Raw genomic sequence first — 14342 nt, forward strand, 5'->3', positions numbered from 1 at the left:
TAAGTATCCCCTCAAAAGGTGCATTCAGGCACCATCTAAGATTATTGGGCTTCCCTCTAAAAATGTGAAGCAGAATTAAATAGAGGATGATTTTTTTTTTAAACTCCAGGCTGAGAACGGAAGTCAAGTTCAGATTCTCTTCCTTCCTCAAGCGAGCAAGAGTATTAAAGAGCACCCGCCTCCCCGCGACACACACCCACACACACACACCCACACACCCTACGATAGAAAAATGTCTCGGGGCCTCTTCACCTGTGGTAATCCACACAACAAGCCTCGATTTGCTGGGATTTGAGGCTCTTCTTCACTCGGGAGGGGGGGAAGGCGGGTGGGTAAGGGGAACACAAGGAAGCATGAACTGGTGCCTAAGTTTTCAATCGGATCATTCTTCTCAACTTGGGCAGCTCTTTCCTTCCTTCTTCCCTTCCTTCCTCCCTCCAGCCAGAGGCACACACTCGGCTTTCCCTGCGCGGGCACGACGGCCAGGGCCCGAGGGGAGCGCTGCCGCAGCCGGGCACCCGGGCGCCCCTCGGAGTCTGGGGCGCAGGCTGCCCGGGGCGTGCGACCGTTGAGCCTTGCGAACACCGAGCCTGGGCCGCCGATCGATCGCCGCCGCCGCCGCCGGACGTGGGGACCAGGAAGGGGCAGCCGCGGCGGGGCGGAGGGGCGGGGTGAGCACTTCCTGACTCTCGCATTGTCCACGCATCGCCCGCGCCACCCAGGGCCCCGCCACCGCGCCGTCCCCGTCGGGGAGGAAGTTGGCGCTCGCCCCGCCGGCCCCGTCTTACCGTTCTTGGCGTCGCCCGCGGCTGCAGCCCCCGCGGCGGCCGCGGCGTTGGCAGCGCCGGGCCCCGCGCCTCCCGCGCCTGCCGCGCCCCCGGTGCTCGGTGCTCCAGCCGCCGCCGCTCCGCAGCCGACCGCCGCCGCCAGGGCCCCCCCGGCCGCCGCGCCCGCCGCGCCCGCCGCTGCCAGGGCCCCGGCTCCATTTTCCTGCTCGTCCCCGCTGCTGTTGGCGCGCTTGTTTTTGCGGCCGCCTTTACTGTTTTTGGGGTTGGGCATCTCGCGAGCGTCCAGGTGCCCCGCGTAGGCGAAGGCGGCTCCCCGCGGCGCGGCGCCGGCTCGGGGAGGCAGAGAACGGAGGGCGCGAGCCGGCGGCTCCTCCGGCGCCCGTCTAGCCGCGCGGCCAGCGCCGCGCCATCCCGGCCGCCGCGCCCTGCCCGGCTTCCTGGAGCCGGCGCGCGGCCACCCGAGGCTCGCAGCCGCGCGGGCGCCGCGGGCTCGGGGCGCGAGCGAGACGCTCCCGAGCCGGAGGGAAAAGGCGGGTCTCCGGCTTGTTTTGATTCGGCTTCGCTGACACGCTCTGGCCCCGCCCCCGCCCGTGACGACACTGGGGATTCGGCCTGGCCGCGCCCACCAGGTGACCTCACGGTGGCTGGGCCCGCCCGCATGACGTCACGCCCCGTGCTGAGCGGGCGCCTTCGAGTGACGTCATCCAGGACCTCTGTGGCACCCGGGGTCTGCGGACCGCCCATCCTGAAATGGCCCAGAACGCCAATCCTGTGGCGTCCGAAGTTACTGGGTGGCCTCCTGACCTCCATGTAATTAAGCCTTAGAACAGTACGGTACGGGAAAAATAGGCAGGTGACCAGAACAGGAATGGAAAACAAAGGATTTCGGATTAATCATCCTTTGAAAGGTTTTGCCATTCAGGAACAATCATAGATTCAGTAATTAAAGAAATAGGGTCGAGTTTCTAGATGAGAAAGAACAGCAGAGTCCCTGAATGGAAGGCTGTCCCTGTCTAGTGGCAAAACTGCTCATTCCAACAGGATCCACATTCCAGGGATGTAACTAAACGTTACCTGTGACCAAGAAGCAGGCCCTGCCTGGAGGGGAGGCGGGGGTTGGGGGGAGCCAATCCTGGTGGATAAGATTGAATTGTCCTGCAAGACAGGTGGCCACTGTTGTGAGCAGGTGGAGATTAGAAGGTGACACCTGTGGGTATGGAGGTTCTTTAAAAAACTAAAAGTAGAGTTACCATATGATCCAGAAATCCCACTCCTGGGTATATATCCGGGAAAGAGGAAAACTGATTCAAAAAGATACATGCATCCCAGTGTTCACAGCAGCACTATTTACAATAGCCAAGACATAGAAGCAAGCTAAATGTCCATCAACAGATGATTGGATAAAGAAGATGTGGGGTGTGTGTGTGTGTGTGTGAATATTACTCAGCCATAAAAAAAATGAAAATACCATTTGCAGCAACATAGATGGGCCTAGAGATTATCATACTAAGTCAAAGAAAGACAAATATATGGTATCACTCATATGTGGAATCTAAAAAAATGAGACAAATGAATTTATTTACAAAACAGAAACAGACTCACAGACATAGAAAAAAAATTTTTGGTTACCAAATGGGAAGGGAGGGAGGGATAAATTAGGAGTTTAGGATTAACAGACACAGACTACTATATATAAAACAGAAAAACAAGGTCCTACTGTATAGTACTGGGGACTCTATTCAATATCTTGTAATAACCTATTTTAAAAAAGGAAGAGAAAGTGACACCTGTGATAAGACAATGACTTGAGGGGCAGGGGACCCTGGGAAGGGTTTCACATGGCCTCTTTTTCTGCAATTTTTTTCTGCCTCTTGGAACACTAGCTCCTTCCCTCCCTCTGGTCCCAGCTCAAAGAGATCACTTCCTTCAGTGTGATATACCTAAAACACCTCCCCAGAAGAGCTATCAGAAGATACCTATCAGCCCTGTTTATTTTCCTCATCCATCTCTAATTATGCTGTCAATGTATACGTTTACCTATGTCCTGTCTATCTCCTTCTCATATGAAAGTGCCATAGGAAGGAGACTTTATCTGTCTTAGGCACCTCAGGGACCAGCTAGCATGTATTTGTTGAACGTATACATTTTTTCCCGTGAACTATGGAGGGAAAACTATGTTAGCAATTTGCAATTCTCCTCTCCTATGCAGTGTGGTCTTTAATGAATCCAGCTCACCAGAAAGGCTTCTTGGCTGTGTTCTGAAGCATAAAGGGATAGACAGGGACGTACCCTCCCTGTGCTCATCTAATGGGGAGATTCTGATTGAGGAGTCTGGGCATTTGTAGCAGAGTCCATAGCGAAGCCTGGAGCTGCAGGGAAGAGCGCCAGATACCCAGAAGCAATGGCTAGTTGGACTTTTCAGTAGAAAAGTGATGAACCTTTTAATTCCTTAATTTTTATTAGTGGAAAGTGACACTTCAGAGTGTCGTATTCATAGTTATACTAGATATTTTGTGCCTATATTTTCCTATTTCTCCCCCAGCCCAACTCCCCTAAGCACTTGGGAATGCCAGGATCATCTGTCTTTCTAACTAACTGTGCAGAGTCTAGCATAAAGCCTGACCCACAATTAGTCTTCAATAATATTTCATTCAATGGAGGATGCCTAAAGCACTCTTCTGGCTACATTTTTCTGAACTTTAAAGTTTCAGCTAAATCATCAATTCTCCAGGAAGTCTTTGACAAGCCAAAGCTAGATTCATCTCCATGTGCTCCCTGTTCCCTGCCCACCACAAGAGATTGGCCACGCAGTATTGAAATTGCCTGTTTACTTGTCTCTTCTCTGAGCCCCTACTAGACTATAAGCTCTGTGATGGCAGAAACTGTCTGTCTTAGTTGTCATTGTATCCTTGGTGCCTAACACAGCCCATGGTATACAGTAGGTATTTAATAAATGCACAAAAAATACATACATAAATAAATGGACAAATGCTTTGAAGGTAGATGCAGCAGGATTTGGTGACCACTTGTACATGAGGGATGAAGGAAAGTTAGGTCAAGAAATTCTGAAAACTGGAGGAAATGATAATGGTAGTTAATGGAGCCTTCAGGGGGACGGCGGTGGAGCTGTGGAGGAAGATAGTGAGTTTATGTGGGCCACTGGACTTAGATTAATTTCATTACTGATATCCCTCACTAGAGGTGGCTGAAGGTGACTTTTGGTGACTTTGACTTTGGCCTTATTTTTTTTCTTTAAATATTTTGGTGGTTTTTTTTTTTTTAAGTGGTGAGGATGAAGATGCTTTAGATTAAAGTACAGGAAAATTGAGATAATTATCTTCTGAAATAAGCGCATTGCCGTCATGCCATATTGGATCAGAGTAATCGTGCCTGTACCCTGCAGACAGACATTCACACCAGCTGCCTCCCACCTCTACATAACTGAGACTTCAGAATTGGAAACTTTCCCACGAAAATATCATAATTGGCTCAAAGCACAGACACCCAGCCAGTTGCTGTTCTTGCTCATTGTGTGAGCCGCCTCCTTCTCATTCAAACTGAAACAAAATGAAAAGGAGGAAGGAGAAGCTGGGCCACTTCTTCCATGCGCAACCTTGCTAGTCTATTTTTAGCCTTAGTCAAATTTGACACACAAGCAATGGTTCTGAAAGTATTGCTACTGAAAAAAAAAATGTACTAAAATCAAGATGTTGAAAACAAAAATTTAGGTAAGGTTAAAGGATTCCATTTTCTACTTCCATACGATATGTGAAATTTCACAGGAATCCTGCTTTTCTAGGCCTTTTCTCTTTTTCCTTTTTCCCACCATTTCTGAAAGAGAGAGAAAGGGGGAGGGGGAAAGAAGGAAGAAAGAAAGAAAGAAAAAAGAGAGAAAGAGATAACCAGCCTAAAGAGCAAAAGATGGCAGAGGTGACAAAGAGCCCTCCCCTCAGATACTTCCAGAAGAAACATGAAGAGCTTGAGGCCACCGAGGCAGTCACTGTGTATCCACACTTGGCTTCTCTTTCTTTAATTTTCCTGCCAACTCATGTATTCCAAAATAAACTTCAAAAAATTGTACCTCTACCCAAGGTTCCTTTCCCTGAAACTTCATCACCCACCCCATCAGCCAAGTCTTTGCAAAATTAAATAAAACACAGCAACAAATCAAGGTCATCAAAAGTCAACAATTTATACCCTTGAGAAAGGGGACAAGCTAATCTTAAGGGCTAAACCAGAATAAGTGGTCATTGTTTCAGTGTTCTGTTTGGTTTTTTGTTGAAATTTGTGCCTGTCTTCTGAATTCTTAGGGTGAACTAATTTATTTGAGCCAGAGTTAGCCTGATCTGCTAAAGTCACCTCAAGTAAATTGCCTTTGAACAATGAATATTATCTTTCTGCACCAGTTTCTTCCTCTGGAAATAGCTTCTCCTCTGCCCACAGGTTTACTTTGTGGAGTAATGATAACTGTGATTACAAAGAACTTTGACAAAAATGGAATACTAATGCAAATAATAATATGGATTATTAAGTACCACAGATCTGCTCTCCCATTAGACCATTCCCAGCTATCAATATTAGTATTTTTTTCAAATACATACCCTCAAAATCTCTTTACAGGCCTTTAATGTGACTTTTATATTACTTCCATAATTTACAAAGGCAGTCGTATGAAAGATCAGAGTATTGTTCTCAGCAACCCCTGAACTTGCTGCTTACTTTACTTCTGTGCCTTCTTTGCTCGTACTATTGTCCCAACTCAGCATCAACACTGTCCTGGATGCCAATAACCTAAACAGGATGCTCCTTTTAAGAAACAGATCAGGTCTAATCTTTTCCAAGACAGACTTCCCTGGACTCACACCACCCCATATTCTCTCTTTTACTTTCCACCTTCATGGGCTCACCACCTGGCTCCACCAATGTTTTGCAAACTGTGGGTCATATTCTCTTGACAGATTATGAAATTAATTCAGAGGGTTTCTATCAGGATTTTTTGAAAACTGGGACAGAATAGAAAATATCAGAATGCACTGCATATAGAAATTAAGTATAATTTTGTAAAATATATGTATGTATATATGGGTGTGCATATATATATATATATATATATATATATATTTGTTATGCTGAGTCATGATGTAAAGTCTATTTCTCATTGTGAGTGCAAACCAAACCAAAACAAAACACACACACACACACGCACGCACACACAAAACCCCTCTGAAAGCCACTTGCTTTACCATATCATGAAATATTTAATTTTATATAGGCTGTCTTTCCATGATCTTCTTACCACAGGGAGAGCATTTTCTCTCTCCAAGTATATTTTACATTCTCCGAAGACAGACACCATATCTTTCATCTTTCTAATTTTTTCAATGAACCTACCATCAAGAGTTTCCATACACATGCAAAGCAAACCAGACTCAAAGACCTGAAATTCTAATGGGGGGTGGGGGTGGGGGGTGAAGTGACACAAGAACCAACACATATGAAACAAAAAAAAAATCAATCAACTACTAACCTGAACGTAAAGGAAACAAAAAAGATACGTAGGTTGTATTTTGTTTTGTTTTGTTACCTTTTGTTTTGGAGGGGGAGTGGTCCCCTCAGGAGATAGAGGGGTTAGCAGAGGCTAGAATTGTCAAAGAAGGCTCCATGGGAAAGCCTTGAAGATCAGCCTTTTAAAAAGGCAGGAAAGCAAGGACAAGTGTGGAGCATACAAAGGGGAGAGGGAAAGCGGTGGACTCTGGTGTTTATTGGGTAGAGATGGAAAACAATCAGATCACGATGGGCCCAGCACAGCAGTGGACGCACGGCTGGTTATAGTCCAGACCTTGGTGACTGGCAAGAAAGCTAGAACTCACCCTCCCTCTCTCCTTTCCTTGCTTTCCTTTTCCCCAACAGTACTGAATTACTAAACTACATTATTTTTAAATTTTTAGTACTATATGTTATATTTTAACATTTATTTACTTTGTTTACTGTCTTTTCTCACTAGAACGTAGATTTCAAGAGGGTGAGGATTTCTCTGTTGAATCCTCATTACCTGAAACAGTACCTAGCATATGGTAAGTGTTCAGTACACACTCGTGGAATAAAAGAACGTATAGAAGAACACCTAAAAGGAATAGTCCAAACCAGACCTCAAGGGGAGGGGGAAAAAAAGAGCCTTCTAAAACCACATTATTATGTTCTTGGTAGACATAACATCCTTCCCCTGCAGCTAGCATGTTTAAACCAAAGGGGTGGCTCTATTTGAGGCTAGCTTTGTATAACAAGGAGTCATATAATAGCAATATCTTCTTCAGCAATCGCAGTGACCATGCAATGCTCAATTTCTACACCTTGTATTTCTCCCCTGGAAGTAGCACTGAAAATTCAAAGATTTTTATCACCTAGATTTCGTCTTCAGGATCCTCTATGTGTCTTCCCAGTTACGTCAGTATTTTTCAGTGCTGCTGCTCTAAAGCAGGATTTCACCACACACTGCTTTAGTCTTTCCTTCGGCTGTCTGCAAGGTTTGACTTAGATAATATACAGTGTTGATCTTCTCTAAATACCTCTTTCAATACTGCACGAGTTATCTATTGCTGCCCACCAAATTACTCCACAATTTAGCAGCTCAGAACAACAAACAAGTATTATCTCCCAGTTTCTAGGTCAGGAATATAGGCACAGGCTTGGCTGGGTCATCAGGCTCAGGGTCTCCCATAAGGCTGCAGTCCAGGTGTGAGCAGGGATGCAGTCCTGGCCAGTCAAAACTCCGCTGGGGGAGGGTCTGTTTCCAAACTCACTCCTGAGGTTGTTGGCAGGATTCAGCTCCTCAGGGCTGCAGGCCTGAGGCCTCTGCAATTCCTTGTCATGTAAGCCTTCACTTGGGATGGCTGGCTTCAACCGAGTGAGCAAGTGAGAGAGCAGGAGAGGGTAAGCAAGATGGAAGCCAGTCTTTTGCAACCTAATCTCAGAAGTAACATCCATCATTTTTGCTGTACTATGTTGCTCAGAAGCAAGACACTATGTTCAGCCCACACTCAAGGAGAGAGGATTATGCAAGGACTGGAATACCAGGGGATGGGGATCACTGAAAACCATCTTAGAAGTTGCCCACAAGTATGTTAAACATATTCTTGCAATCCAAAGTGTAATTCAGGAGGCCTTCAAGTTTAGTTTATAAGGCAGGAAGGGTGGATTGTGTTAATCATTTCATAATGTGCACATATATCCAAACTTTGGTCTCTGTACACCTTAAACATGAACAATTTTTATTTATCAGTAAGACAAAAAAGTGAGAAAAGGTATGAACTTCTGGTTGTTTCTTTTAAAATTACTATTCAACCAATCTTTGATAACTAAATTTCAGGAATTTAAAATAACTTTTGCAAAATGATATTTTTTTAAACTGTTTCAGTCATCTGTATTCAAAATACTATTGGTGTTTAGAACAAACACTCAATATTGTACATTATTGGATCCAAGTGCCTGTTTCAAGGACCCTATTTTTTTAAGTGCTAAGGCTACTGCTATGCCTGTCTCTGGAGTTAATTTTGATTGATCTTAAATAGAATTATTTCTCAAGATTCCTCTCCCTTCTCTGTTTCCACCTAGAACAATTTCTACCAAGGATATCCTGGGGAACACTAGTTATGTAAGATGTGCCTCTATTCCTACGGTTAAATAAGTCTAGGAAACACTCTATATTTTATGAGTCATAACATACACTAGTAAAGACCCTAAGAAGTCCAGCAGTAAAGAAACCTGCTTACTCTTAACTTAGAATTTCTCAAGTTTATACAGCCTACGAATTCCTTTACATATAGTACCAATTAACATCCTGTGAAACTAGAGTTCTGCTAAATACTTTTTTGGGAAATAGTGCCTTAGAGCAAAAATAACTACTTCCAGCAACAGCATTCAAGTGAGTTGATGCAAAGGTGAAAATTCAAGTGAAAAGGTAGACACTGAGTTCCTCTTGTAACCAACCAGTTCTTTAGGAAACATGTTGGGAAATTTCTTTAAAACTCTATAAACTCCAGCTGTTATAATGATACAAATGCATTAAGTACTAATTCTAAGTAACGTAAAACAGTTGAACATCCACCATACTGCTTCCATTTTCAGAAATGTCATTTATGCTATTATGTTCCACTGAAGAACAAAAAAATTAGAGTCAACAACCTATTATGGACTACTTTTTTCAATGGGAAGACATATTTGCCAATATTATAACCAAAAGCAACATCCAAATTTTGTTCAGAACCTTCCATATAATAAATACTACAGAATCTGAAAACATATTGCTTGTACCCTCTGTATATACTAATAGTTCTTTTCTTTGCCATCACATGAATAATCAGTTTCACCTTTAGTTCAGTTGCAAGGGCTGTTATGTATGTTTCTGGAGTTAATTTTTATTGATCTTGAATAGAATTCCCTCTCAAGATTTCCTTTCCTTCTGCAGAATATTCATTCTGAGTACTTGAATGTCAATATGGTACTGCATGGATTAAAGATGGCCACAAGTTTGCTGCTCCTCTCTTCAAGAGGTGGAGTCTACACAGACATAGACAACAAACTATGCTTAGTTACCAAAGGGGAAAGTTGGGGGGAAGGATAAATTAGGAGTTTGGAATTAACAGATATATACTACTATATATAAAATAGATAAACAACAAGGACCTACTCTATAGCACAGGGAACTACGTTCAATTTCTTGTACTAGATTATAATGAAAAAGAATCTCAAAATGTGTGTGTGTGTGTAGTTGAATCGCTTTGCTGTACACCTGAAACTAACATCATAAGTTAACTACACTTCAATAAAAAATTAAAATTAAAAAAAAGAGGTAACATCTATTTCCCCTCCCCTTGAATCTGACCTGGCCTTGTGACTTGCCTTGACCAACTAAAAATGTAACAAAAGTGATGCTGCTCCAGTTTCCATCTTAGCTTTGCTCTCACTCTCTTAAAGCCAGACACCATGCTGTGAAGGAGCTTGAGCTAGACTGTGGAATGGTGAGAGCCCATATGGAGAAGGTGACAAAGACTCTTTCCTTGACCAAACTTGAATCAGATCCCTGAGAGTCCTCTGGTCCATTAGGCCTTAGCCTTGGGCTCTGCCCTTGGTCTGCTTAGTCCAGTTTTAGTAAGAATCCTGCTGGATCAGTTTATCAAAAATATCCCCCTCTTGGTAGCTTATCACCCTGGCCTGCCTTCAGCAAGAATCCTATCAAGTTGGTTTAGCCAGAATCTCCCTACTCCTGATGTTTCCTTTCAGTAATTTTCCATTCGCTGACCCCCACCCTGCTCCTTGGCTATAAATTCCTATATTTTTCTTGTTGTATTCAGAGTTAAGCCCAATCTCTCTCCCCTATTACAAACCCCACTGTAGTGGTCTCCCTGAATAAAGTCTGTCTTACCATCTTTAACAAGTTTCATGGATACATTTTTCTTTAACAAAGGATCCTGGAAAGCTGGAAGATAAGAAGCCATCTTTGATGTTCCAGCCTCAGCCAGGCTCCTAGCTCAATGGTTCTCAGCCTGAGCAGTTTTTCCCCCCGGGGGCATATTTGGATGCCACTTCCAGCATCTAGCAGGCAGAGGCCAAGGATGCTGCTGAAGTCCTGGAATGCACAGGACAGTCCCCACAACAAGGAATTATCCAGCTCCAAGGTTGAGAAATCCTGCTCAGATGAATGCAGCCATGTAAGTCACCATAGCTTCACCATACAGAGCACATTGCCCAGATGCACCCAGCCAATCCACAGAATTGTTTTAAGCAACTGTTGGGGTAGTTTCAATGCTGTGCTCTTGTTGAACCACTGATTAGGGGGAGGGAAGGAGCCCTGATGTGTAGCATTTGCACTTGCCCAAGGTATAAATCTCCAGCCATGGCCTAGTTTAGGCTACAAACATAAGCCACTGAACTCAAGGCTAGAAAGAGGTGTGTGTGACAATTGGCTCTGAGAGCCAGGAGAACTTGATTACACTGTAACAGGCAATTGAGGCAACAGACTACATACAATGTCTTTTTATGTCTGAATTCCAGGCATGGGTTTTCCTGGGTTCTGCTGGCCACCTAATCAGGGCTCTCTACCTAGATACTGTCTGTGATCACATTTCTACTGGAAGCTTCTCCTTTAAATGCCAAGACATTGCTTCTACAGTCTTTCCTGCTTGTACTATTTTTTACAACAGTAAAATTGCCAAATTGGGTTTAGTCAAGAGGTTCCCACAGAGGATCACAGCAGGGACTCCACTCCAAAGTAATCCCACAGCCCTCTCAGATCCATAGTCCTGAGGCAAATGGTCTGATTTGGAATAAAACATTGCTCTCACTAACCTGTGGGTTTCCTTTGTGAAATGAAGCCTCTAAAGAGTAACCAGAGGAGCCAGGCGAAAGTGGAAGCAGGGGTGGGGAAAGGGCTACCTAGGCTGGCTTTTGTTCAGAAAAAGGTTATTTCCTTCCAGACAGAGGGAGTATCTTCTAGCACATAAGCCCGAAACATTCTCTGTTATTTCCTAGAGCAGCCATTTCTCAAGTTTCAGGGTGGACACTAGATTAAGGTTCTATTAAGAGTGATTCTAGTTTTGTGGTTAGGAAACAATGAATGGAGCCAAACTTCCTGGGTTCCGGTCTTGGCTTCCTAGCTGTGTGACCTTGGGCAACCTCTTTGTGAAACAGGGATAATGATGGTATCTGTTTCAGAGTTAAGATAGATAATGTCTGTGTACTGCCTCGCACGTAGTAAGCTCTCAATAAATAGTAGCTCTTATTATTTGTATTCGCAGGAATATTTAAAGTTTATATTCACTGTTGCTATTTAAACGCCGTCCGTTTAACCGCAAATGCTATTCAACTTTCTACTTTTTAACTGTAAACAAGATTTTTTTTTTCTAAAAGTAGTGCTAGTTCTAGGTCAAGGATAAACTGTTTTCGGCACACAACTTTAGTCTCATCCAAGAACAAACCACACCCTACTTCCTGTTGTGTGCAAATATGGGTACCTTAAAGGGACAGTCAAAGCCGGGGACCTGCGCAGGATGATAAGGTTGCAACAGAGCGCACTCTGGTGTACACAGCTGGAAGCCAGAAAGGGAGAAGAATATGAGAAGCAATGTTTTCTCTGCCCAAGAGTTTGAAGGCGATTTGTGTAGGTATAAGAAGTCATTGCAAATTACTAGATTAAAAAATCATATGATGAAAACAGTATTTCTGGGAGAATAATCTGACAGTTACATTCAGGACTGATATGATAGAAAAAGTGGTGACTCGGAAGCCAGCAGAAAACCTATTGTATCATTTTTGGGACAAGATTATGAGCGTTTGGGATTAGGAGGTCAACAGAGGAACCCAGAGGAAAGGATGGACATGACAGACATTTTGAAGGAAGAAATCACAGGACCTATAGACAAAAATCTTTGATCTTAAAGAAAGGCAATCTCATCAATATCTCTTTCGGTTTAGATTGATACCATGAATTTCAACACCCACAAATAACCTGGTAGCACATTCTATTCTGGGAACACCCATAAGGGTAAAAAGAACCCAATATTTATGATGTTGGGTTGTTTCCTTTAAAGAACAATACTAATTTACTATTAATCCAGATTTGAACATTCTAGGTAACATTGGACATTTTGTCATTAAAAGATGCTGACCAGTGAGCTAGATGACTTTTGTATATTCTGGATTAAGTCAACAATCCTGGGTCCAATGGTTTCTCAAGACATTTTTAAGTTTCAGTCTGAGATAAAAGAATAGCTGGACATTTCCTGTCCAACATTCTGGGTGACTCTACTTCCCAATCTAGTATTCAGTGAAGTAGATTTAATTCAACATATATTTTTCTGGTACCAATTTTATGCAAAGCTCTGTAATAGATGAATAGCAAGCACCTTTCATTCATAAGTTGCAGAAGTGTCATGATCATAGCATGAACAGGTTAAAAAGAAGGAACTTTGGATTTAGTCCATCTATTTATCTTTGACTCACATATGGAGTATCTTCTGACTTCTTGTCTATAGGTGACAATTTGATTCACAGTCTTTTCCCTTTGTCTTACCTACTGATGAGGAAGAACAGAAAACGGAAAAGAAAACACATCGTTCAAATTACCAGATGATTCTTTTCTATCTTATAATGGCAACTTCATTTCGTTTGTTTTCAAAAATACTTACTGAGCATATGATGAAGCTCTGGGCCAGGTCCAAGTGCAGTGATAAAGAAACAAACCCTGTGCACTCTCAGGGGGCTCATAGCCTGGTGAGAGCAAGATGCAATGTGTTTTTATTCTCATGCCTTTCTTCAAAAGGACTTACAGAGGAAAAAAATGGCAAACATAAGAAAATGAAATTTATCAGAAGAAAATGAGAAAGATAAGGCAAAGAAAAAGCAATAATGGGATGGTACAATAGAGGTGGACTAATACACAAAATAAATACAATGAAGGCCTGCATGTATTTGCTCAGGATCCACCAGGAATTGGGCTCTAAGCATTTCAGCAATCTCCGTCAAAGAAGAAACATGGTCAGTTACACAATCTACAGGTTCTTCCTGATAAAAGCAGACTAATTGCTCAAGAAAAATACAGCTGATATAAGGCTAAACAAACAAACCATCAAGGATCCTACAAATGTAATACTACTGACATTCTGAGGAACATCCTCAATAATATCCTTATAGGGAAAGGGTGGGGCTCTTCCTTACAGAGCATCCCAATGGGAGCAGACGGCTCATCACCAAAGTCCAGCTCAGTAAAAGCAATTCTCCAGGGGTGTGCTCCAGCAGAAAACTTCATTATAAGGTAAATACAGATGTAGAAATATGCATAAAGCACCATGGGAGAACAGAGGGGACACAATTCTGTGCAATTTCATCATTCAAGGTTGGAGCAGACATCATCAATGAGGAGAGATTCTGGGAACTTCCATTTCCAAAGGAAATAAGCAAATTTTGTTGCAAATACCTGACCTTCTTAAAACTCAAAATTTTATTATGGATGGAATATTGTTTAAAAAGGCATTCTCATCATAGGAAAACTCACATTAAAAAATCAAAACACACCTTTCACTGAAAGATTCTCATTTTCTTTGTAGTTTATGTATCTCGGCTCACCTTTAATATTAAATATAATGAATAATAAACTGAGAAAAAATAGTCTACCAGCTTGAGGGGTGGGTGCCCAAAGAATTGATGAGAGGTTAGAATTATATCAAGTTTATGGTAGGCTCCCTCAGAAACCCAATATCCACAGAACAAGAGGAGCTCTTGGGAGGTTAGTTCTGATTCCATGTTAAACTGCATTAAAAAAAAAAAAATATACGAACAGGAGTTATATTTCCACCTAATAATAGAAAAAGAAAGAGCAAACAGAAAAGGAAGTTGTCAATATAAAACAATCCACACATCTGATGTCAAAGAGTCTTACATACATTTCTAATCTAGTCAATGAAAAGGGGTGACAAGATTTGTCTTGAAGGGAAAGAAAAGCAGAATGTAACATGCTTCTATGGTAGGTTTTATGAAGATAGTACCTTTTCTCAGGAGTCA

At 42.8% G+C, this 14342-nt stretch overlaps 1 protein-coding gene across 2 annotated transcripts in view; it reads right to left on the bottom strand.

The window, feature by feature from the left end:
• HECA (hdc homolog, cell cycle regulator) overlaps positions 1-1321 on the bottom strand; it is a 38281-nt gene extending 36960 nt beyond the window's left edge. Inside the window, exon 1 of one of the 2 annotated variants that reach the window (XR_012508573.1) lies at positions 789-1321. Coding sequence is in view for 1 of the 2 variants with exons in the window: in XM_074368260.1 (XP_074224361.1) it covers positions 789-1059 (271 nt within the window). In the remaining variant the exon portion in view is untranslated. The remainder of the gene's footprint in view (positions 1-788) is intronic. The other variant, XM_074368260.1, reaches the window with a different exon arrangement.
• Positions 1322-14342: the final 13021 nt, after the last annotated feature.

The sequence above is a fragment of the Camelus bactrianus genome, chromosome 8, assembly GCF_048773025.1.
Source record: "Camelus bactrianus isolate YW-2024 breed Bactrian camel chromosome 8, ASM4877302v1, whole genome shotgun sequence".
Classification (NCBI taxonomy): Eukaryota; Metazoa; Chordata; class Mammalia; order Artiodactyla; family Camelidae; genus Camelus; species Camelus bactrianus.